This window comes from Hyperoodon ampullatus, assembly GCF_949752795.1.
Source record: "Hyperoodon ampullatus genome assembly, chromosome: 11".
In the NCBI taxonomy this organism is placed as follows: Eukaryota; Metazoa; Chordata; class Mammalia; order Artiodactyla; family Ziphiidae; genus Hyperoodon; species Hyperoodon ampullatus.
The window spans coordinates 41,793,129-41,819,018 of record NC_136924.1 but is presented as its reverse complement, the minus strand read 5'-3'; the positions used below and the strand labels follow the sequence as shown (position 1 = coordinate 41,819,018).

General features: G+C 50.7%; 1 protein-coding gene and 1 pseudogene across 3 annotated transcripts; both read right to left on the bottom strand.

Moving 5' to 3' along the window:
- Positions 1 to 1,773: 1,773 nt before the first annotated feature.
- Positions 1,774 to 25,890, bottom strand: TRMU (tRNA mitochondrial 2-thiouridylase). Of its 2 annotated transcripts, XM_079715810.1 has the most exons (11): positions 25,806 to 25,890; positions 22,254 to 22,419; positions 21,442 to 21,548; positions 11,302 to 11,424; positions 8,040 to 8,212; positions 6,251 to 6,304; positions 6,100 to 6,166; positions 4,714 to 4,814; positions 3,206 to 3,350; positions 2,705 to 2,787; positions 1,774 to 2,251 (listed from the first exon to the last, which is right to left on the bottom strand). In XM_079715810.1, exons 1-11 carry the CDS (start codon positions 25,885 to 25,887, stop codon positions 2,087 to 2,089), a joined length of 1,266 nt encoding a protein of 421 aa, XP_079571936.1. In that variant the 5' UTR covers positions 25,888 to 25,890; the 3' UTR covers positions 1,774 to 2,086. The 2 variants fall into 2 exon arrangements, with proteins under 2 accessions (XP_079571936.1, XP_079571937.1); XM_079715811.1 differs by lacking the exon at positions 2,705 to 2,787 and having other exon boundaries at positions 2,094 to 2,251.
- On the bottom strand, positions 20,679 to 21,394 carry LOC307059954 (ornithine decarboxylase-like; annotated as a pseudogene). Its single transcript has one exon. The product of its transcript is annotated as an ornithine decarboxylase-like (transcript).

Genomic DNA, 25,890 nt, shown 5'->3' with positions numbered 1-25,890 from the left:
GCAGCCAAGGGTGAGGCCTGGTGACCCGGGGGCAGCGGCAGGCTTGTGCTCCCTCCTCCTGCCTCCACTGGCCGACCTGGCTGGAGGCCTGGCGTCGGGCTGGCATGATGGGAAGAGCCGTCCAGAGGCTAGAAGGGCGGCCTCCCCTCTGCTGGCCTGTGTCCATGCCGACTGCCTCCACCCACCCCTCCTCCCACTGTGGCGGCTCCACAGACGGGGCCGCAGCTCAGCCCTCAGTTCCAGGCAAGAGCCCCAGACACAGGGTGGTGGGTCCCGGGAAACCTGAGCCCAGGGAGGCTCCACACTGCCCTGGGAGCTGGCAGAACAAAGGTGGTGTCTCAGCCCCGGCTTCCATGCTGGGCTGGGTGTCCCCAGGGGCATTGCTGTCTGTCAGGTCCCCTCCGCCCAGCACGACGTGGAAAGCACCTGCCGGGATGTGGTCAGCCTCCCAGCCGGGGCAGGGCAACACCTCCCAGGTCCAGCCCTGCTGGAGTGCACCTGAGCTGCAGCAGCCGCCCAGCCCTCCACCTCCAGCCCACAGGGCCTATTTCTACATCTGGATCACGGAGATGGTCTTGGAAGCCACGTGGTGGGGTGGGAAGTGCTGGCGTGTCTGCTCCGGCCCACGCCCCACTCGGGGATTCGCCCTGCTAGGTGGGGCCTTGGCTAGGAGGGAGCCAGGGCGGGCCCGGAAACAGGAGGAGGGGGAATGGGAGGGGCTCCAGCTGAACTGTCTGGAGGGAGGACACTGAGTGCCCCAGGGCGGGGCCGGGCCGGGACCCTCAGTCCCTATGAAGCTGCATCCACCTGCCGGACCCAGCTGACCGCGCCCCCGGGGGAGGCCCGGGGGAGCATCTCCAAACCTCCCGCCTCCAAGTCCTGAGGCGGCTCCCCAGCAGGCCTTTCAACTGCCCTCAGCAGGACGACAGCCACCCCAAGATGGCCCTGGCCAAAGCCAGCTCCAAAGGTGCTCTCATCTGCCACTCAGCGCTGCACAAAACGCGCACGTGCTCTATGGTGTGTGTTTGTGTCCCAAAGGGCACAGGTTGAAACCCTAGCCCTGATGTGGTGGCAGCCATTGGGTCTTGAGGGTGGGGCCCTCACGAAGCAGACAGGTGTTCTTCAGAGGCCGCAGGGAGTTCCCTGGCAGTCCAGTAGTTAGGATTCAGCGCTTTCACTGCCAAGGGCCCAGGTTCGGTCCCTGGTGGGGGAACGGAGATCCCACAAGCTGCGTGGCGCGGCCGGGGGTGGGGGGGTCCCAGAAAAACCCCTGCCCCTTCCACCACGCGAAGACACAGCGAGAAGACGGCCACCGGCCACCTGTAAGAGGACCCTCCCCCATCGGAGCCGGCACCCTGACCTCAGACTTCCAGGCTCCACAACCGTGAGAAATAAACTTCCCTTGTTTATAAGCTACCCTTCAGCTCTTGACGTGACTGGCCAGGGTGCCAGGCACTCTGCAGGGGGAGGGGAGGCTCCTGTGCAGCTGCCTGGACTGGGGGACAGGGCCGCCGCCCCTCAGAGTGGCCTCAAGGCCACACTGTCCCCCTCAGACACCCTGCAGGCTGGGACTCAGCTCAAGGCCTATCACACGTCCTCTGCCACAGGTGAGGGTGGGCACAGCCGTGAACGGAGGCGGACGAAGGGGGGATTCTATTGCTCTCCCATGCAGCACACACCCTCGCCTCCCCACACGTGGCCAGTGCCGTGGAGGCCCCGAGATGGCCCACCCAGGCCCCACCCCACTGGAAGCCATCAGAATCCACACCCCGGACAGAGTTTTTATTGGGTACTGCCCCTGCAGTCCATCCATCCCCCCCCACAGGTCCCCTCCACGTGCCCCCGGAAGGGAAGCCCTCTAGAGGGTGCGAAAGAGGAACTGCACCCATGGGGCACTTGGGACAGACCCAGCGAGCAGAGAGGAGGGACTCTCCCTGGCTCCGAAGCGGCCCGGAAGCTTGGCCGGCCCGGCCAGGACTGGGGCGGCAGGTGCGGGCAGCAGTGGCCGCGCCCCCGGCGGCCCTGCCCCCGGCTCTGCTCCTCCACGTGTCCTCCCGTGAGCTCCGCAGCAGCCGCTCGGCCTCTGTCAGAGCGTGGGCCCCCGGCCCGGGCTGTCACCCCAGCCGTTGCTGGAGCCATCCACGGCCATATTGGGTCTGCTCCTGCCCTTCTGGAGTGTGTAGGCGGATGGCCCCAGGCGCAGGATCTTCCCACTGCCCAGGCACTCATCCCCTTTGTAGAACACAGCGAACTGCAGAGGAAAGAAGCCGTGTCACCTGCAGTGCAACCCGGCATCCGGGTGCCCACAGTGCAGCCAGGAGCCTGGACCTGGGGCTGGGGAGGGGCAATGCTCTGCCTCTCCCTCTCCTGTCCTTGTCCCCAGGGCCCAGACCAGAGGCGGGCCAGGGCAGAGCAGCCGGCGCTCCCACTAGCCGCGCCAAGAGCCAGGCCTCACGGTTGCAAGGCTGGCTGTGCACCACCCTCGCGGGCTGTGTGAGCCGAGCACCACAGTCCCTCTGCCCCTCAGCTCCCCCTGGAGACCAGCTGCTCTGGTCGGGAGGAAGTGCCGTCCTTCCAGAGCACGAAGCCTGCTCCTCCGCGTAGCTGAGCAGCTGCTGAGGAGGGCCGGGTTCCGGGGCAAAAGCAGGCGCAGACTTGGGGCTGAGACCCCAACCCGCCTGCCAGCCGGCGTACCCCCACTCACCTGTCCCAGGGCGAGAGCCCGCACAGCCTTCACGGCCGTCACCCACACAGTGCCGTCTTGATTGAGGGTCAGCACGCAGGGCACTGGGGGAAGAGAAGGACCCTTGGAGGGGGCGCTGGCCTTGCCACGTGTGCTCAGCCCCAGGCCTTGGGCCCCTGGGGAGGAAGGAGCGGGCAGCGAGGACATAGGAAGCTCAGGGCGACAGCCAGAGGGGCTCAGCATCGCCTGCCCGGGCCCCGGGCGGCACACACACTACCTGCCGGCCGGGCTGCCAGCGGGACGCTCAGTCCCATGCACCCCGGCAACCGGCCCTCTTCCAGAGACCGACCCTGTGTCACAGACAAAGGAGGCGAAGCTGGCCTCAGCGCCCCCCAGGCTGTCTCTGCGTAGGCAGAGGGCAAGGAGGCCTGCACGTTATACAATCTGAACAGTGGGGGCCCCGGCCCAGGTCGAATCGCCGGTCCTAATTCTGGCCTCACCCGGGGATCCCCGCTCAGTCACCTAGCGCCATCTGGTGGCGGAATCGGAAGTGGCACTCCATCATCTTGTCGCGGACCAGGGCTGCGGGCGGCTCCTCAGCCACCCAGTGCACGCGGCCGGTCCGCAGCAGGTCCCTGTACAGGGCCGGGTGGTCTGTCCGGGGGGCCTGCGGAGCGGAATGCGAGGACGTGACACCCTGGAGCCCTCAGTGGAGGGTCCTGCCCCAGAGCCCCCTCGCCGCACTTCATTAATCATGATCATGACAGTAAACACTCACTGAAATCCACACTGATATGTGGAAATTCATGCGCTTATCCCTCGAGCCTTTCTACCCCACTTTGAAGATGAGGAAACCGAGGCACGAGAGTGAAAGTCACTCGTCATGGTCACACTCAGCAAACAGCAGAGGAGCATGCGATCCGACCCCATGACCTCTCCTCCTGGAAGTTCACCCTGCCCTCGCCACAAGCCGGCGGCCCAGTGCCAGAGGCACACGGGGCAGCCACGTTGCCACAGGGATCCCACCAAGTCCCACGTGGCTGGGGACAGGCTTCCTAGGCCTCCATGCACCTGGCCTCCTAGGACTTAGCAGGCCTCCCCTGAGGCAGGACCAAGGGCATCAAGTCCGGGGCCCTTGGGCTCTAAGTAGATAAGGAGACCCACACAGGGGACAAGTGTCGGTGGATGTCCTTTCTCAAAGCAAAAGAGACAGCTAAACTTTACATTAAAGTCCCTTTAACTCATGCTGGACCAGAATCACCGTCCAGGCCCTTGCGCCCAGGGCTCTTCTGGGCGGTGATGTCCCAGAGGCCTGCTGGCCCCTCTGCCCGCGTCTAAGGGAGGGTCCCCAGTTCTGGGACAGAGCGCGCTCAGAGCCAGGATGCTCAGCCTCAGCACTGCTGAGCTTTGGGGCCGGATCACTTTGTAGGGGACGGGGCTCCCTGGCTTCACCCACTGGACGCCAGCAGCACTTGCTCCCCCCGTCCCTCCCCCATGCCGTGACGCTGAAAATGTCCCCAGACCCTGCCAAATGTCCCAGGGAGGGGAGCAGGGCAAACATGCCCCCTTTGTGAAGTCCTGCTCTAGAGCCTGGGGACACAGTCCCGGGTCCCAGTGGCCCAGAGCCCCGCTGCGGCGGACGGCCTGGGTCGGTCCCGGCTCTGCACCCTATCTGTTCAACAGTGAATCGCTGGAGGCCTCTGTGTGCAGGCCCCGTCCTGGACACTGAGCCACCTCCTCTCCAAGGGACCTTCCCACGTTACTTAATCTTTGAGTCTTGTAAAATCGGAGGAATACATCTATTTACAGGGACTGATGTGATGATTAATAATGTGACCAGCATACAGTAAAAGCTTAGTAAGTACCTTAAACAAAACCCTTTTGGTACCTAGGGCCAAGCCCGGGAGGACGCAGAGGAAAGGCAAGGATGCTCCCGATCGCAGCTGCCCTGCAGACCCCCACCCTGCCTGGGCTCAGCACCGTGGGCTCTGCTATAACCAGGCCTCAGTCACCTCACCCGTCCGACTCACCACGAGCACGTCGCCCCTGGTGCCGTCCTTCTCCACCACGTACCAGGGCTCCCGTAAGCCACCTATTTTGGCTCTCTGGCCCAAAGTATACAGGAACCAACCTGTGGAAACAGTTTCTCAGTGAGGTGGGAGGGGCCCCGTCTCAAATGTCCCACCCTTGGGACTGGGAGGAGGCTGGGAGGCAGCAGGCAGGAGGCTCCCTCTGCGGACCACCCGGGCGGCCTGGCTTAGGCTGTACCTCCCGCCCCGCAAGGAGCCGTTCCAGCTGTGCGGCCCCCTGACCCGCCAGGAGCAGGGGCCGCTCCTTTAGAACGTGGGCCAAGTGCCCCGCCTGAAGCCACAAGCCCCTCTTGCCAAGCCCCCGTGTACTAACCGCCTCGGGGCCAGGACACCAGGCTGCCCCGGTTTCTCTGTGCACCCTCACCCCCACCACAAACACCACAAGGCCAGCCGGCTAGGCCACGCCTCCCCCAGCCCCCAGCCCCACGGGGAACCGGCGCTGAGCTCAGCGCTCCACTTCTGCAAGCCAGGCAACGGAGCTGGGCTCCCCTGTGTGCCCTGGCAGCCTCCTGCCGGGACAGGCCGCGAGCGCCCTGCAAGTTGTCCCCAGCAGGGCCGGCACGTCTTCTCTCAGGAACGCTCAGCTCTCTGGGAGCCCGTGACGTCTAAGGCCCACTCCCTCCAACAGCACCAGGAAGGTGAAGCTGTCCGGCCCAAACCAAGGTAAGGGCCTCCAAGGAACAAGCCCCTTGGGAGTGTCCATGTCTGAGCCCCAGCCCTCATCCTTCCGGCAGGTCAGACTCACGCTGGACCAAGTCTCGTTTGTCATCAGGCTCCCAAGGGCACGGCCCCACCGTTGACCAAGCCCGCCTCTGTCCTCCCACCTGGGCTGTGAACTCTTGCGCCTGACCTGTCCTCCCCATGCCGGCTCAGGGCAGGCTCAGGGTGCCCCGAACCCCAGCAGCATCTGCGAATGAGGGAGCAGCACCTGGGGTGCAGCACTCCGGCCAGGAGGGCCACCTTCTGGTCCCAACTCTTCACGGCGTCCTAAATCATGAAACTCGTGCTCTGAAGTCAACCTAACTCCTTCCCTCCAGTGGAGTTTTTCTGTAGTCTGGTATTCTCTACATGTAATGAAAAAATAAGTCTATTCATGGGGACTTAGTACATAATTCAGAGAGTGAGGCTTCTGAACCAGACGGCATCCTTTGCTATTGGAGCCCACGTCTGGAATCGCAAACACCCCGTCAGAGCCACTCCCACCTTCCCTGGCGCCACCCACCCCCGTCCCTGAGGGACTGGAAGCATCTCTAAATTCCCAGAGCTCAAACTTGCCCCACGCCTCAAGGAGCTCAGGATGAAAAGCAGCCCAGCGTTGCATCTCACCTTTATGCGTTCCCAGAACTTTATTGTCTTCTATAGAAATAAATTTACCAGGTCGAGGCTGTAAATACTGGAAAACAAACGTTTCATTACTAACGGATCCAGGTCCAGAGCAGAAACACGGCTCCATCCTTTTGCATCAAAAACCACTCACCTGAAGGATGAAATTTTCAAAATTTCTTTTACCAACAAAACAGATGCCCATGCTCTGAAATGAAACGAAGGCCAACCGTGAGACAAACGGCCGGGTGGAGTCCTGCACTCCACCTGGAGAGCCTGGGCAGGGGCGGGGGGCACATGGGGCCTTTCGGGGCCTCACCTGCCCCGAGCCGCCCCACCCCCGGGCCAGGGGCCTGGCTTCCCTTCTCCAGCACCACACACACCAGTCACAGCCACAGACAGATCTCAGGGGCTTACTTCAGCCCCCAGACATGGACCTTGGCAGCTAAGAAAGCGGTGCCACCTCCACACCCAGCAGGGTCTGGCCCCGCGCTGCAGACCCTCAGACCAGCCGCCCAGGAAAGAAAACTAAAGCTGCTTAAGCCCTCAGGCCACTGTCGGTGAGGCTCAGGGGAGAGACAGGGACCAGAGCAGAAGCAGGAAGTACAAGCCAGGCCACGAGGTGAAGCATCACGGGAGGGTCTGAGGAAGGAGAGTCCTTTGTCGAGGTGACGTTTCTAGCACGCGGGAAGGCCTAGCGGGAACAGGCTCGCCATCCCACGCTCATGGTTCAGCTTCCTCGCTCACGCGCTGGCCTGTGTCCCTAGAACACGGGTCCTATGAGGGCGGCTCGCTCAAGCGCTGGCCTGCGTCCCTAGAACACGGGTCCTATGAGGGAGGCTCGCTCACGCACTGGCCTACATCCCTAGAACACGGGTCCTATGAGGGCGGCTCGCTCACGCGCTGGCCTGTGTCCCTAGAACACGGGTCCTATGAGGGCGGCTCGCTCACACGCTGGCCTGCATCCCTAGAACACGGGTCCTATGAGGGCGGCTCGCTCAGCTCTTACCAGTCACACCCAGAAACCGAACAGGTAGAGACATGAGTAGAGATGCTACAGGTGGAGGGATGGGCACAGGGCTGGCTTTCCTGGGGACAGCGACTTGATGACAAAAGCACAGCTGTGCCCGTCCCCAGGACAGACGTGAAGCAGCAGCTGCAGCTAAGGCCGCCTCAACCCGAAACAGCCTGGTTAGACTGACCACCCCCGGGTCTGCCGAGCCCGCTGGGACCCCTCCCACATTGCACCCCACCCTCTAGCACCAAGCGCCCGCCACACTGGCTTCACCTCAACTCCACCACTGCGCCAGGCTCGGGGCCTTTGCACAGGCTCTTTCCCAACCGTCTACGTGACTCTATATCCCATTCACCCTGAGGCCTGAGGACAGGCTTTTCCTTGGAGGCCTTTCCGGGTGTCTGTCTCTGCCCCCGAATCTAGATCAGAGCCCGTGGCATTTTCTCTCACTGGACCCTACACCTTCTCTCAGGGACACCTTCTGAGTTTACAACGGTAGGTTTGTCTGTCCACCCCCTTGACGTAAGCTCCCTGGAGGCAGGGATGGAACTGCGCTCCTCTCCGTGTCCTCAGAGGCCAGTGGTGCAGCGCCTGGCACAAAGCAGACACCTGACGAGGCCGTGCTGACGCGCGGACAGAAACAGAGATCTGTGTGCCGACGGGGGTCTCGGGGCCCGGTCCTCACCGTCCTGCTCTCACCTGGCAGCTGAGCCAAGAGCACCCCAGCCAGCCACCTATCTGCCAGGAGAGCTGCCGCCCCAGGGGGCCAAGGCACGGCTGGGAGGGAGAGGTCCCTTCTCTGCCGCCTTCTGAAGGACCCAGCCCCCCGCACTGTGTGCACGGCAGGTTCCTCACCCAATGCCGGATCCCGGGCAGGGGAGGTGGTGCAGGACCCCAGGCTGGGAGCACGCACACCCCTCAATCCTACCTCTTTTTTCTGAAGCACATGATGAAGTCTATTCTCAGCAGCTATTTTCTTTACAAAATCTTTCGTTAATCCCCCCAGGGGGAAGAGGGTTCTCCTCAGGGCATCCTGGGAAACCTGGCTGAGAAAGAAGGTCTGGTCTTTAAAGCTGTCAGCTGCTTGGAGAAGTTTTACCACTGCCAAGAGTAAAGAACAAAAGATGTTGCAGGAATAAAAATAAGCATACTTTGCTTTTAATAATGTCCTTCTGTTTACTTTGATAGATGACCCCTGGTCTGGCAGAAACAAAGATCAATACTCAATAGAAGACTTCCAGAAAAGAGAACTGCTGTGGTTAAGGTAAGAAAAATTCTCATCCCTAATTGATCTGCTATTGAAAAAAAAATGCAGAAGGTAGAGTTTATGTGATAAGCACATTTATTCCAGTTCATATGTTAGACTATATCTGCAAAGATTAAACATCACATGACAAAAATGTTATGAAGTATTAAGAAAAAAAAACAAACTCAGCCACATCTGGGAAAACTGGACAAGACAACGTCCAAAAAATCCTGCTGAAATGGTGTCAGCTGTGCTGTTTCCTAATAACCACAGGATGTGCTTGCACCGTGGCTGCTCTCAGGGACCCTGCTCACCTCCCAGGTCCCACAGTGGACGCCGACCACGCCCCCCAGCAGCACCCGGCTTCTCAACGTACTCCCCACTTGGTCACAGTGGGCTTTTTTTATGGTTCGAGCTGACATCCGTCAGCTGCTCCTCTGCAGTTTCTCTAATGTTCTATTCATTGTAAACACCCGTTCCCGGCTGGACAGCAACAGTGCAGAGCTGTGACGGACCCTGGCCATGGGATGCGGTTCAGAAAACAAGGCCCGGCTCCAGCTCCGGGTCCCTCGGTCCTGCCTGGTGTGTTACAGACCTTCCATGACCGCAAACGCTGGGTCCCCCACTCTGCAGCTCAATGACCAACGGAGGAAACTGAACGTGACACCAGTGTTCCGGATTCTTTCCATGTGGCTCACATCCAGGGCTAAGCTAAGTCTCGGCAAGTCACACCCACAGCTCACACCCGTGCCAAGGGTACAAACAGCCCAAGTGCAGCGTGCAGCTTGGCCCAGTTACGTGTGTAACATGCTCTCTGTATAGCTAATGTTTTCCACCCGTGACCTCAAATTTGATTCTCACCTTAGCCCTATGATAGAATTATCCCCATTTTCAGATGAGGAAACTGAGGCTCAGATAATTAAAGTGACTGCCCACAATGGTGCAGGGAGAGAAGCGCAGAGCTGGAAACTGAGCTCAATCACCTGGTTTCTATTTCATCACTTTTTATGTAAAAAACAACAAAATCAAGTGAAAAGTGAAAAACCAAGTTCAGTCAACCAGTCGTCAGGTAGGCAGACTCATTTGCCAAAGGCTCTTTTTTGTTTCAGAACTAAACTTACACAGTCTAAGTGCATATAAAAGCCTCAGAATACTGGGAGCAATTTGCAATTTCTCAAAGTTCTGGGTTATTTTAAAACAAACTCAAAATCTATGATTTTTAAGAAAGAAAGCAGGAACCCTAAACCATGGAGAGGGATGCCTGCTAGGCGATGGTCCGCCTGTGCCTGGAGCCTCATTCACACCTTCGCCCCTCCGGGTCGGCCATGGTGCCACCTGCCACGGGGACGGGTGAGGACATCTACCCTGGCCCAGGGCCAGGGGTCAGGAGTGCAGGCTGGACTCTGCTGCCCCTGTGCACTCTCCCCAGGGACCCAGGCCAGGAGGCCCAAGATCAGGTCTCCAGGGCAACTGAGTCAGAGCAAAATAAAAATCTCTAGGTGCCTAAAATGCATACAGAGAACAAAGACACTGTGGTATTATTAAAATAACTACACAGAACAAGGCACACGCCAATGCAGTCAGAGGTCTGAGTGCCTTTGGCCTGTCAAAAAGGCCCAGAAAGCTCTGTAAGGCGCCACCATTTTCTAGGAGGTAAACGGGGATGGCTATGTGACATGGAAACAAATCCTTCATCTACTCAGGCCCCTTAGACCTACATTCACTGGGCAAATTCCACCATGGAGTCCCCAGGCGGCAGGGCTGGGCAGTCAAAGCCGTGTCCTCCTGATGTGGAGGGTTTCCTGGTGAGGGCTACCCAGGAGTGCGAAGGCAGCACCCAGGGAGGGAAGACATCAGCCCCCGACCACACACACACACACACACAGAACACACACACACATGGAACACATACACACGGAACACAGACGGCCCAGCGCCCTGCAGGCAGCAGCGAGAGGCCTTCCCAACACCAGGTAGGCGGTGTCCTTGTCTGGGCCCTGCCAGTAAGCTTATCTCTGGCCTCGGCTGCTGTGGGAAGGTGGAAGGAGGGAGAGAGAAGGAAGACAGGGTGGATCAGGCCGGATGACACGGAGGATGGCACAACGACCAGGGACGGTGGAGCTGAACAGACCCAGCTGGGATCCAGCCCCCCAACCGGAGGCACCCCGGTTGGCGAGTGCAGCCAAGCTTCAGTTTCCTCATCTGAGAAACAGAACCAGAGAACCTGCATGCTGGCACTGCCAAGAGGGGCGCGGGGAGGGAGGCGGTGGGCGTGAGGCGGCCAGGGCAGGCCAGACGCGGAGAAGTGCCAACTCCCCCACGGGCCTGCAGCAGTGGAAACTGCCTGCAGAAACATGGCTCCAAGCCCCATCTTGTCTTTCACTTAATAATGATGCAAATTCCTCTGTTCTACGTGCAGATGTACACAAGAACAAGCCAGCAGCTTTCCAGGTGACTGCCTGGCATTTTCTAGGCAGGTGGAACTTTGCTCCCTTTAACACTGATAAGCTAACTTATATATGTAATCTTTGTAAGCATAGTTACAAGCCTGGCTGCCAGGCCTGTGCCATGTCAGGTCCCAGCACTCATGTCACACCAAAGTACACCTCAATCTCAAGTCCTCAAAAACTCGAGGGTAAGAATCAGGGCCTGTTACACTCCAATGATTATTGTTGTGCGTCTCCTCCCAGAACCGGGTTATGAATTATGGCTTCAGTTTCCCAGCAGCCCTGGCCCGGGCGCCCCGCCTGAGCCTCCTCCGGGTACCAATCACAGACCCTCTCGATAACGGTCCTTTTTCGAAGAGGAAACCAAAACCAACGAGCTAGTTTGGAACACAAGGAGAGAAGTCGTGCAGGTGTGCTCAAACAACTCACTGTCATTCTTCAAAATATTTTACTTCATTTGCAAATAATTAAGCTCTGGCCCAGGCACTCTTACTCACCATTTCTAATTTCAAATCGATTTCTGAAAAGCCCTTCTGGCCTCCTAACGTGCTTCTGCTGAAAGACCTCTTCATCTTCCAGGGACGTTCTTGCATAGTGACCCGTAGCGACTGCATCTGCTCCTGGGAGGTTTTTAAAAACACGAAGATCAGATTTTATTTATTTTTATTTAAATTTTTTTTAATTTTAATTTTATAGTACAGATGTCTATCCTGTCAAATACTTTAATACAACTGACATTCTGCTTTTTAATTTTTTGGCTGCGTTGGGTCTTCGTTGCTGCGCGCGGGCTTTCTCTAGTAGCGGCGATCAGCGGCTACTCTTCGCTGAGGTAGATGGGCTTCTCATTGGGGTGGCTCCTCTTGTGGCGGAGCATGGGCTCTAGGCACGCCGGCTTCAGTAGCTGTGGCACGCAGGCTCAGCAGTTGTGGCTCACGGGCTCTAGAGCGCAGGCTCTAGAGCGCAGGCTCAACGGGCTTAGTTGCTCCGTGGCATGTAGGATCTCCCCAGACCAGGGATCAAACCTGTGTCCCCTGCATTGGCAGGCAGATTCTTTTTTTTTTTTTTTTTTTTCTGTATGAGGGCCTCTCACTGTTGTGGCCTCTCCCATTGTGGAGCACAGGCTCCGGATGCGCAAGCTCAGCGGCCATGGCTCACGGGCCCAGCCACTCTGCGGCATGTGGGATCTTCCCGGACCGGGGCACGAACCCGCGTCCCCTGCATCGGCAGGCGGACTCTCAACCACTGCGCCACCAGGGAAGCCCCGGCAGGCAGATTCTTAACCACTGCGCCACCAGGGAAATCTCCAGAGATTTTTTTTTTAATTTATTTATTTTTTATATAGCAGGTTCTTATTAGTTATCTATTTTATACATAATAGTGTATATATGTCAAGCCCAATCGCCCAATTCATCCCAACACCACTACCCCCTGCCTCTTTCTCCCCTTGGTGTCCATACGTTTGTTCTCTACATCTGTGTCTCTATTTCTGTCTTGCAAACCAGTTCATCTGTACCATTTTTCTAGATTCCACATATACACGTTAACATACGATATCTGTTTTTCTCTTTCTGACTTACTTCACTCTGTATGACAGCCTCTAGGTCAATCCATGTCTCTACAAATGACCCAATTTCATTCCTTTTTATAGCTGAGTAATATTCCATTGTATATATGTACCATATCTTCTTTATCCATTCGTCTGTTGATGGGTATTTAGGTTGCTTCCATGACCTGGCTATTGTAAATAGTGCTGCAATGAACACTGGGGTGCATGTGTCTTTCTGAATTATGGTTTTCTCTCATTATATGCCCAGTAGTGGGATTGCTGGGTCATATGGTAATTATATTTTTAGTTTTTTAAGGAACCTCCATACTGTTCTCCATAGTGGCTGTATCAATTTACATTCCCACCGACAGTGCAAGAGGGTTCCCTTTTCTGCACACCATCCATCTCCAGCATTTGTTGTTTCTAGATTTTCTGATGATGCCCATTCTAACCAGTGTGAGATGATAACCTCATTGTAGTTTTGATTTGCATTTCTCTAATAATTAGTGATGTTGAGCAGCTTTTCATGTGCTTCTTGGCCATCTGTATGTCTCCTTTGGACAAATGTCTATTTAGGTCTTCTGCCCATTTTTTGACTGGGTTGTTTGTATTTTTAATATTGAGCTGCATGAGCTGTTTATATATTTTGGAAATTAATCCTTTGTCCATTGATTCGTTTGCAAATATTTTCCCCCATTCTGAGGGTTCTCTTTTCGTCGTTTATAGTTTCCTTTGCAGGGCAAAAGCTTTTAAGTTTCATTAGGTCCCATTTGTTTACTTTTGTTTTTATTTCTATTACTCTAAGAGGTGGGTCAAAAAAGATCTTGCTGTGATTTACGTCATATTGTGTTCTTCCTATGTTTTCCTCTAAGAGTTTGATAGTGTCCAGTCTTACATTTAGATCTTCAATCCATTTTATTTTTGTGTATGGTGTTAGGGAGTGTTCTAATTTCATTCTTTTACATGTAGCTGTCCAGTTTTCCCAGCACACTATTGAAGAGACTGTCTTTTCTCCATTGTATATCCTTGCCTTCTTTGTCATAGATTAGTTGACCACAGGTGCGTGGGTTTATCTCTGGGGTTTCTATCCTGTTCCATTGATCTATATTTGTTTTTGTGCCAGTACCATATTGCCTTGATTACTGTAGCTTTGTAGTATAGTCTGAAGTCAGGGAGCCTGATTCTTCCAGCTCCGTTTTTTCCCCTCGAGATTGCTTTGGCTATTTGAGGTCTTTTGTGTCTCCACACAAATTTTAAGATTTTTTTGTTCTAGTTCTGTAAAAAATGCCACTGGTAATTTGATAGGGATTGCACTGAATCTGTAGATTGTTTTGGGTAGTATAGTCATTTTCACAATATTGATTCTTCCAATCCAAGAGCATGGTATATCTCTCCATCTGTTTGTGTCATCTTTGATTTCTTTCATCAGTGTTTTATAGTTTTCTGAGTACAGGTCTTTCACCTCCTTAGGTAGGTTTTTTCCTAGGTATTTTATTCTTTTTGTTGCAGTGGTGAATGGGACTGTTTCCTTAATTTCTCTTTCAGATTTTTCATCATTAGTGTATAGGAATGCAAAAGATTTCTGTGTATTAATTTTGTATCCTACAACCTTACCAAATTCATTGATTAGCTCTAGTAGTTTTCTGGTGGCATCTTTAGGATTATCTATGTATAGTATCATGTCATCTGCAAACAGTGACTGTTTTACTTCTTCTTTTCCAATTTGTATTCATTTCTTTTTCTTCTCTGACTGCCATCCCTAGGACTTCCAAAACTATGTTGAATAATAGTGGCAGGAGTGGACATCCTTGTCTTGTTCCTGATCTTAGAGGAAATGCTTTCAGTTTTTCACCATTGAGAATGATGTTTGCTGTGGGTTTGTCATATATGGCCTTTATTATGTTGAGGTAAGTTTGCTCTATGCCCACTTTCTGGAGAGTTTTTATCATAAATGGGTGTTGAATTTTGTCAAAAGCTTTTCCTGCATCTATTGAGATGATCATATGGTCTTTATTCTTCAATTTGTTAATATGATGTATCACATTGGTTGATTTGTGTATACTGAAGAATCCTTGCATCCCTGGGATAAATCTCACTTGATCATGGTATATGATCCTTTTAATGTGTTGTTGGATTCTGTCTGCTACTATTTTGTTGAGGATTTTTGCATCTGTATTCATCAGTCATACTGGCCTATAATTTTCTTTCTTTGTAGTATCTTTGTCTGGTTTTGGTATCAGGGTGATGGTGGCCTCGTAGAATGAGTTTGGGAGTGCTCCTTCCTCTGCAATTTTTTGGAAGAGTTTGAGAAGGATGGGTGTTAGCTCTTCTCTAAATGTTTGCTAGAATTCACCTGTGAAGCCATCTGGTTCTGGACTTTTGTTTGTTGGAAGATTTTTAATCACAGTTTCAATTTCATTACTTGTGACTGGTCTGTTCATATTTTCTATTTCCTCCTGGTTCAGTCTTGGAAGGTTATACCTTTCTAAGAATTTGTCCATTTCTTCCAGGTTGTCCATTTTATTGGCATACAGTTGCTGGTAGTAGTCTCTTAGGATGCTTTGTATTTCCACGATGTCCGCTGTAACTTCTTTTTCATTTCTAATTTTATTGATTTGCATCCTCTCCCTCTTTTTCTGGATGAGTCTGGCTAAAGGTTTATCAATTTTGTTTATCTTCTCAAAGAACAAGCTTTTAGTTTTATTGATATTTGCTGTTGTTTTCTTTGTTTCTACTTCATTTATTTCTGCTCTGATCTTTATGATTTCCTTCCTATTGACTTGGGGTTTTGTTTGTTCTTCTTTCTCTAGTTCCTTTAGGTGTAAGGTTAGATTGTTTATTTGAGCTTTTCTTGTTTCTTGAGGTAGGACTGTATTGCTATAAACTTCCCTCTTAGAACTGCTTTTGCTGCATCCCATAGATTTTGGATCGTTGTGTTTTCCATGTCATTTGTCTCTCGGTATTTTTTGATTTCCTCTTTGATTTCTTCAGTGGTCTCTTGGTTATTTAGTAACATACTGTTTAGCCTCCATGTGTTTGTGTTTTTTACTTTTTTTTCCCTGTAATTTATTTCTAATCTCATAGCATTGTGGTCGGAAAAGATGTTTGATATGATTTCAATTTTTTAAAATTTACTGAGGCTTGATTTGTGACCCAAGATGTGATCTGTCCTGCAGAATGTTTCATGTGCACTTGAGAAGAAAGTGTAATCTGCTGTTTTCGGATGGAATGTCCTATAAATATCAATTAAATCTATCTGGTCTATTGTGTCATTTAAAGCTTGTGTTTCCTTAGTAATTTCCTGTCTGGATGATCTGTCCATTGGTGTAAGTGAGGTGTTAAATTCCCCCACTATTACTGTGTTCCTGTTGATTTCCTCTTTTATAGCTGTTAGCATCTGCCTTATGTATTGAGGTGCTCCTATGTTGGGTGCATATATATTTGTAATTGCTATATCTTCTTGGATTGATCCCTTGATCATTATGTAGTGTCCTTCCTTGTCTCTTGCAACATTCTTTATTTTAAAGTCTATTATATCTCATATGAGTATTGCTACTCCAGCTTTCTTCATTCCCATTTGCATGGAATCTCTTTTTCCATCCCCTCACTTTCAGTCTATATGTGTCCCTAGGTCTGAAGTGGGTCTCTTGTAGACAGCATATATATGGGTCTTGTTTTTGTATCCATAGAGTGAGCCTGTGTCTTTTGGTTGGAGCATTTAATCCATTCACATTTAAGGTAATTATCGATATATATGTTCCTATGACCATTTTTTAAATTGTTATGGGTTTGTGTTTTTGTAGGTCCTTTTCTTCTCTGGTGTTTCCCACTTAGAGAAGTTCCTTTAGCATTTGTTGTACAGCTGGTTTGGTGGTGCTGAATTCTCTTAGCTTTTGCTTGTCTGTAAAGCTTCTGATTTCTCTGTCGAATCTGAATGAGATCCTTGGTGGGTAGAGTACTTGGTCATAGGTTCTTCTCTTTCACCACTTTAAATGTATCATGCCACTTCCTTCTGGCTGGTAGAGCTTCTGCTGAGAATTCAGCTGTTAACCTTACGGGAGTTCCCTTGTATGTTATTTGTCGTTTATCCCTTGTTGCTTTTAATAATTTTTCTTTGTCTTCAATTTTTGTCAGTTTGATTACTATGTATCTCGGCATGTTTCTCCTGAGGTTTATCCTGCCTGGGACTCTCTGTGCTTCCTGGACTTGGATGGCTATTTCCTTTCCCATGTTAGGGAAGTTTTCGACTATAATCTCTTCAAATATTTTCTCAGGTCCTTTCTCTCTCTCTTCTCCTTCTGGGACCCGTATAAGGTGAATGTTGGTGCATTTAATGTTGTCCCAGAGGTCTCTTAGGCTTCATTTCTTTTCATTCTTTTTTCTTTATTCATTCCACGGCAGTGAATTCCACCATTCTGTCTTCCAGGTCACTTATCCGTTCTTCTGCCTCAGTTATTCTGCTATTGATTCCTCCTAGTGTATTTTTCATTTCAGTTATTGTATTATTCATCTGTTTGTTTGTTCTTTAATTCTTCTAGGTCTTTGTTAAACATTTCTTGCACCTTCTCGATATTTGCCTCCATTTTTTTTCCGAGGTCCTGGATCACCTTCACTATCATTGTTCTGAATTCTTTTTCTGGAAGGTTGCCGATCTCTACTTCATTTATTTGTTTTTCTGTGGTTTTATCTCATTCCTTCATCTTGTACATAGTCCTCTGCCTTTTCATTTTGTCTGTCTTTCTGTGAATGTGGTTTTTGTTCCACAGGCTGCAGGACTGTAGTTCTTCTTGCTTCTGCTGTCTGCCCTCTCGTGCATGAGGCTATCCCAGAGGCTTGTGCAAGCTTCCTGATGGGAGGGACTGGTGATGGGTAGAGTTGGGTGCTGCTCTGGTGGACAGAGCTCAGTCTGCTAGTGTTGGAGGGTCTCCTTCAGAGGCGGGGGGCAGCTGTGGCTCACCACGAGGACAAGGACACTGGCAGCAGAAGTTCTGGGAAGTACTCCTTGGCGTGAGCCCTCCCGTAGTCTGCCATTAGCCCCACCCTTATTTTTTTAATTTTTATTTTAAAAATATTTTTGGTCGTGACACACAGCATGTGGGATCTTAGTTCCCGACCCAGGATTGAACCCGCACCCCCTGCAGTTGAAGCACGAGTCTTAACCACTGGACCACCAGGGAAGTCCCGAGGATCAAGTTTTAGACTTGCACTTGCTGGCCTTGGCCAGTCTGAGCCCAGGGTGCACCAAGCGGCAGACAGATGCCAGGTCTCATACCAGGCAGTCTGTGCAGATTACCTGTCCCACTCCCAAACACCCAGATCCCAGGGAACAGAGGCACACCTGAAATTCCATTAAATAAGCAGCCTTTAGGTCTCTAAATTGATATAATCTTGCTACAAGATTTCACTGTATCTCTAAGAGTCTTTCTAAAGTTAATATCTATCCATTCATTCTAGCTTAAGGAAAAATTCAGATATGCACATAAAGATTTCAGTACAAAAAGCTAATTTCAGTGTTTCATATACTAAGGAAAAACTGAAAACAACTGAAACGTTCAACACCAGGAGAATATGAAGTAAATTAAAGTGCCATTGCCATAATAACAGTGCCACTTACACAGAATTTTTAATGGGAAAATGCTTATGATATTGTTCAGTAGGGAAAGAAAGTTTATGACTCTACTTTTTTTAATGTACAGAAAAAATGAAGACAAATATCAGCAAGTCTTTTCCTTTGATTCTGGGAGGTGAAATTATAGGTGACACTTTCCCTTATCTTTTTTACTCTTCTGAGTTTTTAATTTTCTTTAATAAATACATATTATTTTTAAAACAGTGAAGGACCATGCAGCATAGTCAATTTCTTCTTTCCACATAATGCAAAAAAGTGAAAGAACCTACCAAGGCACATATTAATCCATAACCTTTGCACTGTGTGAAAATTTCAGACATTTCGTATTGCAAGAGACTTTTTCTAGGAAGGTGCAGCAAAACCGATTCAGTACTTAACCAACCAAAGTAGCTCAGTGTAAAACAAAAGACACAGTAAGAATTAACTGCTGCATATTAACTACTTGAAAAAGCACGCTTAGGAACACATTATTAAATCTTGATTGATTTTCTAATAGAGAAAAAAAATCACTTTATTTCCTTAAAGAACCACCAGTTACACTGCAAAAATGTAGGATTCTTTGTGAGAAGCCCTAAGATTTCAGAAGTCTAGGTTTCGAGTATTTTTATTCTGTGTTGTACTGTTCACACAGTAAATTCAGACTCAGAAACATTTGCTGCAGAAATTCTTCCAAAGCATCCCTAACAGATGGCCACCTAGGGGCTCCCTGAAAAGCTAAGGTGACAAGGAGCTTCAAGCTCTACAAAGGCAAGCATCATTCCCCATGAAGAGCTGTTTGTGCCTCCCCCGAGTGAAATCTTTCTCCTGCGCACCCCAGCTCTGGCCTCTGGGGTCCCAAGCTAGAATGTGATCCTGAGTCACATGCTTGCGTGCTGCTATGATGGCCCCAAAGTATCGTCAGATGGAGTATTTCCCACACTTTCAAAATAAAAACCAACTCACGCTCCATGAGCCTGTCACTCTTTTTCCCGAGTAAACTGGAACTAAATGCAGCCACTAGACGTAGGCTGCCCAGTGTGGACCCCAGCGGACCCCTCCCCCTTCCTCAGATGTCCTGACCACAAGGCAAACTTGGGCTGCACTGGCTTTGATGCCAGACTGCAGGCTCACAGTCAGCTCGAGGCCCCTTGAGGCCCTAGATCAACTCCCAATCCTGTACCAGGAGATTTGATTACTGAACCTAGGTAGCAAACTTTGCATTTATCTCTACTCAAAATTTCATGTTACTGGTGTTAGCCCAGCATTCAAATTTGTTAGGACTTCAATTCATAGTTCTCATAGGCATTTTTGGTAAAAAATAACCTAACTCCACAAACCGACTTTTCATCATTGTCATCTCAGTGGCAGATCACTTGCATATCAGGTTGGCAAGCCGACTCTGTCCCCTTTTAAGTCATTACAAAAGTGCTGACAGGACAGAGTGGCCAGTGGTCCTGTGACCCCACTGGGCCACTGGCACACAGGATGTCTTGGCACATGGCCAGATGTGGCAGGGTGAGCTGCAATGGGCCAGAACAATGTGAAATACCAGCATCCAGAACTCCAGAAGCTCATTATGGTGGCCCTGACAGTAGGGGACAAGAAAAAGAACCTGAATTCACAAAAGCACAGCAACAGATAGCACGAGGAGCCTAAGTAAGCAGGTCAGCAGCAGGGGGTTCAACAAACAGGAATGGGGATGTCCCACCAGGCAGACGGGAATGAGAAGGCAAAAAGCTGGGAACAGACAAAATCTGCAGGCAAGCTGTCAGTGGCAGCAGGACCTTGTGCAGAAACGGGCTTTCAGAACAGGCCACTAAGACATGGCTCCAAACCAGAGAAACGAAATAGACCCAGGACCCAGAATCAGCTACAGACCCAGACCTGTTTCCGAGACAAGGCAGACGCCTGCTTTTAAAACAAGAGAAAAGGTCTCAGTAGGACCAGCAAAAAGGATGACTAATAAGAAACTAAATGCCGAGTTTCTTAAGTTCTGAATTAGGGCCCCTGAAACTTCCGCTAAATATAACCACATCTGGAACTAGAGCTGCTTTGAGCAAAGCGGAACCTGCAGGCAGGGTCTGGGGGCCTCACCTTTCAACTCTCGCCAGTGATCCAACACTTCTTTCCTCAGGGTTTTCTGAGGTTGGCTCTCCTGAAATCCACTGTGCTAGTCCTTACAGCTGTGCGGCCCGTGACAAAGACGCACTCTCTCCCCCCGGGGGATCCTATCATTTGTGCATCGCCAGAGAGTTCTTTATTATCCAGTGAAATACAAAATACTATCGTTTTCACTGCTTCCTTTCCTTCTGCAAGATGAAACTGCTTACAAGGTTTTGACTTCTGGCTTTCTCTGAAAATCTTATGATATTCTCCTTTTTTAATTTCAAGATACTTTATTATTTTTTAAAATAGGTCACAACACTAAGCTTCTGGTCCATTCTGCCTGCCATTGCACAAGCAACAAACATTTGCTCAGCAGTCGAGGGGCACTCTTTAGTAGCATGTCTGAGAAGTGAATAAAAATCCACATAGAACAAATACTGCAATAGTTTCCACAGGAACACAGATAAGTGTGACCCATCTCCCGGGCTTCCACATTGCCACATCTGTGCCAAGCTTCATACAGAAATCTCAAACCTCGCAGAAACTAAGTTAAATGGTCCCCCCAAACCCTTAATTCAAGCTAAACTCACAGTTAACAGCTACGAGAATGGTGTCTACACGTCAACACAAGTTGCAGCACAGGCTGCTGGGTGACCTTCATTCTACTCTCCCAAGCACAGGACACAGGCACAGTGCCACCATCCTGCTCCTCTAATTTGGGTAGGAAGTTGTGGTTCTGGATTTGCTGCATCAGTTGCCACGTGGGCCCTGACATCACATAGTAGATGGTCAGCCTCTGGAATCCACTGAAAGTGGAAGCAGCAGCGACAGTGTGAGCACCTATGTTTTCAAAGGGCATCCAATCTCCCACATGCATCTCGGGTGAGTAATGGCGCTCAACAACGCGATCGAGGTCATCACAGGTCGGTCTCCAGATGCTGGATGGATAATACTTCCCATCTGGTTTGGGGCTCTTCTGCAGAAGGGGCTTCGTATGTGCATGGTCATAAAGGATGGAGCTGAAAGATCCATATACTCCATCATTCACGTAATACGTAAAGGTCCGTTCACTCGACTCATCTTCATCATCAGAGCCTGTCTGCTCCTCTAATGTGAGGTTTTTTTGCAATGATATTAACTGTGAGCTTGAAGCTGATGCAACATAGTATCCGCCTGGCTCAGCTATGATTCTCACTCTGGAGTCTAATGGAAAATACTTGTCCAAGGCTGGGTTGATCTCTTCAAATTTAAGCTTTACGTCCTCAGATCCAGAAAAGCCACCACCAATATCAAACAGATACATGTGGAAACCAACCTCAGCTCCCGGATATCTTATGATTTTTAAAAAGACAAATGCAGATAATCCAAATTACTTACCAAGATTATCCACAGCATAATTAAAAAAACAACTGAATTTGATATGCTTGTTGCAGACTATGTCAGGATTGGGAGTTCTTCCTTTTTCATATTCATTTAAAAAATCACTGGAATAAAAGAAAGAGACTTTTCACTTCGAAGTGTGAGACACTCTATGGAAAAATAAATCAGCTAAATTACTTGCTTAATTTAGAGTTTCTCCCTGTCTTACCAAAACTATAATTTTCTACAAAACAGAAGAGCTTCAGTATAGAGCCATTTTCAATATTTTCATCAAATATCTGTTTAAAGACAGCTGCACTTCCCATCTGAACCTACACTCACCAGGCCCCAGGCCCCATTGTACCATTTCCCAAAATAAGACCCAAAGGACCCCCTCCATCAGAATCACCTGAAGTGCCTGCTCAAGTGCAGGTTCCAGGGCCCCATCCCAGACCCAGGTCCAGGTATCTGTTTAACCAGCACCCCAGCTGATTCTTCAGCCTGACATCTACTGCCCAGTGGATTTGTCCTCAGGGACCAGTCACAGCCAGCCTTCCGTGGGAGACCTCAGCCTTAGCTCCCTTATACTAATTTAGCAGAGACATTAAAGAGACTTCTGGCAGGTGGCACAGTGGCAGGAATAAGGGCTAGGGGTGCTCTGGGATGCAGGCCTGGCCTCTAACACAGACACCCTGAGGGCGGCTGAGGCCCCACACACACAATCTTCAGCACCACTGCCAAAACAAAAAGTGCTGGCTGCACGCCACTGGCCCGGCTGACTATGGCAGTCCTGCCCTTAGGAAGCCTACTGCGTCGGGAACTGCACACACCTGAACACATCATTCCAATACTCCTTCACGTAGGACACTTGATGGAAGGGGATGTCTAGGATTTGGCAAACTCTGTAAGCATCTTCGCAGTCTTTGTCAGCCGTGCAAACTCCATGCTCATCCAGAAAGTCCCAGTTCTTCATAAACACCCCTGTCACCTGGTAGCCTGGGGGAGGGGTGAAGGACAAATTAAAGAGAGTATATGAAATCAACCTTGGGTGGAAAAAGCAGTGACTCCTGAGCTCTCCTGTGCCTCTGTGCACTGGTGCCTGGCGGTACCCCCCTTTGCCACGTGGCCTTCTGTGCTCTGACTACATCTTAGTGCAAACTGTTCCTGACTCTCCGGCTGATGCTTGCACCCTGACCCTCCCCCTGCACTTTGTAAAGGCCTCCATCCTCACAATACACTGTGGGGCTGTACTGATTGCCCACGTCCCCAAGGTATGAACAAGACGGCATTTTTTCACCTTCGTGCTCCCACGCACAATGCCAAGCACATAGAGGCGTAGCCAACGTGTGACTGAATGAAAGAAGACCAGAAATTCAACACAATTTTTCGAAACAAATAAAACCCACCATTCAGTTATCAGAAAAGCAAACGCATTTCAAAAGTTATTTCCAATTACCATCTAAGAATTAGATTCTAAGTCATCAGACATAAAGACATTTAAAATTTTGGCTACTTTATTGTAAGGGCTGTACTATCTGTATATTTTGAGACCATTTTCTCCCTTTTCTGTCGCTTACAAAGCACCCAACCAAATATTGGAAAGACCAACTTTAGGACTACATAGGTGTCTACCACATATGAGAAATCTGTTTTTTGGGTAGGCTCAATGTAATGAAAGACAGGGCATTTGACCGTAAAAGGTTTAATACAGTACTCCAAAGAACAGAGATTCAGTGACACAGCTTTGCCAAATACTAAAAGGTCACATTAGCAAGACCACCCCCCCATCCCAGCAGGTAATAGGCCCGCCCTCTTCTGCTTCCCAAACCACGTGACTCTGCTTCTCTTGTAGTGCACACCACACCAGGTGCCAGTAGTTCCCGTCCATGCTCCCTGTAGCTCACTAAAACATGGAGCTGTGGCTCATACACCCACGTGTCCCCAGCGTCCAGCAGTGCCCAGCAAAGAACAAGAGCTTAACCAGAACAAATACACAACTCCACATCCAGAGCTTTAAAAATCCCCTCTTCTATAGCCTGATCTGCCTGCTCATCTTTCTCCTGGAGGTGTGACCCACTTACATGGGCACAGGCTCTGGCACTCCAGGATGGGACCATAGCACCTTGCCAGTCCTTAACTTTCCAGGAGGCACGTGACAGAACACGCACGTCCAACAAGACTGGGAAAAACCCCGATGCTGAGTGGAGATGACCAGGCTTTTTGTTTGCTATGTCCATCAGCTTCTCCCACGGAGGAGCAAAACCCAAGGAAGCTGGAATACGAAGCTGTACAGTCTGGATTCTGCGAAGGAGAGCTTACCTTCCTGAAGTAGTAAAATAACATATCTAGTCTCTCCACGGCCACCTGCCACATCTCCCCAAACATGTCACAGCCTTATCAGAACCCTTCAAGGGCTCTGCACTGCTACCCAACACAGGCAAAAGCCCCTAACAGAACATATTGCATAACCAGGGCTCAACCTACCTCTCCCCCACCCCTTCTGATAAGGACGGAGTAAAGGGACAAAGTAGGTAATTAAATAGTCCCACTAGGGGATTGTAAGTAAAGAAGAAAGTATGGGAGACCCCTGTAAGTTAATGATAACTCAAGAAAGCAGGTTTGCTTAACCACAAAACCAAGCAGGCTTGCTTAGCAACAAAACCATGCAACAGAAGCATGAGACATGCCCCAAAACAATAAAACAATGCTGGCATGAGACCCACATCCTGCCCAGTGAGCTCAGTAAGTTAATGATTCCTAGGGCACGCTCCTCTATGTGTTCTAAAAACAAAAACATAAGGAAAGGGTGACATTATACTGAAACCTGAGATGATTTACCATTTTTAGCATACGTTACCGCCTTTTTGCTCATTCTCATTGTGCCATGACAGTCCTGGCTTGACCATGTAGGGACAAGAAAACTCCCCCACCCAATGTGGAGGAGCTGATGATGGAAGACTGACGTCTACTCAAGAATGAGGAAGAAGGTGGCCTTTTCCCCCTCCCCACTTTTCCTCTGATTTTAAAACTGTAACCCACTAAGTTCTCAGGGCACAGCACCCTCTTGCCCGCTTGCCTGTAAGCCTCACAAGCGTCCTATTCTAATACATCCCTTCTTATCTATCACTTTGCCTCTCGCTGAATTCTTTCCGCGCTGACATAAAGAATCGGAGCTCCTTGGAACTGCCCCCGCCCCGAAACGCCACTTCACGGTCTCACTTCCGCCTCCCTCCGACCAGAGCCGGCTCCTGAGGCTGACTCCGCCAGAAGTGCTTTCCTCCTCCCCGATCTTTGCTTAGTGAAATCCTACTCCTCCTCCAAGTCTTGCAACCATGGATTTGAGGAGTCTAGGTCTCCCATCTTCCAAGTTGGCACCTCCTCAACTAATAAACCTTCCTGTGCTCCAAACTCGAAATTTCGGTTTGTTTAGCCTCACTCTGTGTTGGACACATGAACCTGGGTTCGACAAGTCTCAGCTCAAACACTACCACCTCTGTGATTCTTTGATTCCCCCTTTCTCGCAATTATATATGCCTACAGTTTGCCTATACTGCTATTTAACTTTTTATTGCACCTTTCATAACAGCTACAGTTACTAATAATATGAACTAATAACCACTACTGTTTTCTGAGTGCCTGATATGTGCTGGGCACTGGGGTTAAGTCTCTGTATGAATTATGTTATCTAATACTTCCAGTAACCCTGTGAGGTAGGTGTTCCCTCCACTTCACAGACAGGGAGCGCTTAAATCACTAATCCCAGGTCAGGAACCTTGCACTCACTCTGCATTGCAAGTACCTAAGCACGAAAGACGGCTCACAGCAGAGGGTCCACAAGTGTCACTAGGGGTACGAGGCCTCACAGGAGAGGGCCACACAGACGGACAAGTCAGACGGGCAAGTTCACCTCAGCTCCCGACCCGGGGCACCCGTTAGTCGCCTGAAAAAACGCAAGCGCTTTTGCGCAAAAGTTTGTCATGCACCGAACCAAGACCACAGACGCGATTTAATAAGCAGACCGCCCGTCGGTACTTGTCGCACACGTTGCCTGACGGCCACGTCGTGTGTCGTAAGGACAAGGACCTCCACGGAGGCTGCTGTGCCCGCAGAGGTCAGCGCTCCCCAGGCTAAGTGCTGACGCCGCCGCCATCGCCCCGGACGCAGGGCCTCGGAGCCAGGGAAAAACGCGGCCCCCGGAAGTCGGAGACCCCCCCTTCACTGCGTCGGTAACGGGGGGCCCGACTGCTCCCCAGCAGTCGAGGCTGCGGTCGCGCGCTCTCCGACCCCCAGGCACAGGGTGAGGGGCCGGGGCGCCGCACGACCGGGCGAGACTCTTCGAGAAGGGGCCGCTCAGGGGCGGTCTGGGCCCTCGGCCGCCTCACCTCTCCGCCTCAGCAGCAGCGCGGCCACGGCGCTGTCCACCCCGCCTGACACGGCGCACACGACGTGCCGCGCCCCCTGCATCGC

Coding starts and splice junctions, on each gene's coding strand:
- TRMU (XM_079715810.1), bottom strand. CDS start 25,887: ATGCAGGGGGCGCGGCACGTCGTGTGCGCCGTGTCAGGCGGGGTGGAC. Junction 8,213..11,301: donor TCGATTTGAAATTAGAAATG/GTGAGTAAGAGT, acceptor TACTCTTGGCAG/TGGTAAAACTTCTCCAAGCA. Junction 4,815..6,099: donor AGTTCTGGGAACGCATAAAG/GTGAGATGCAAC, acceptor CTGTTTCCACAG/GTTGGTTCCTGTATACTTTG.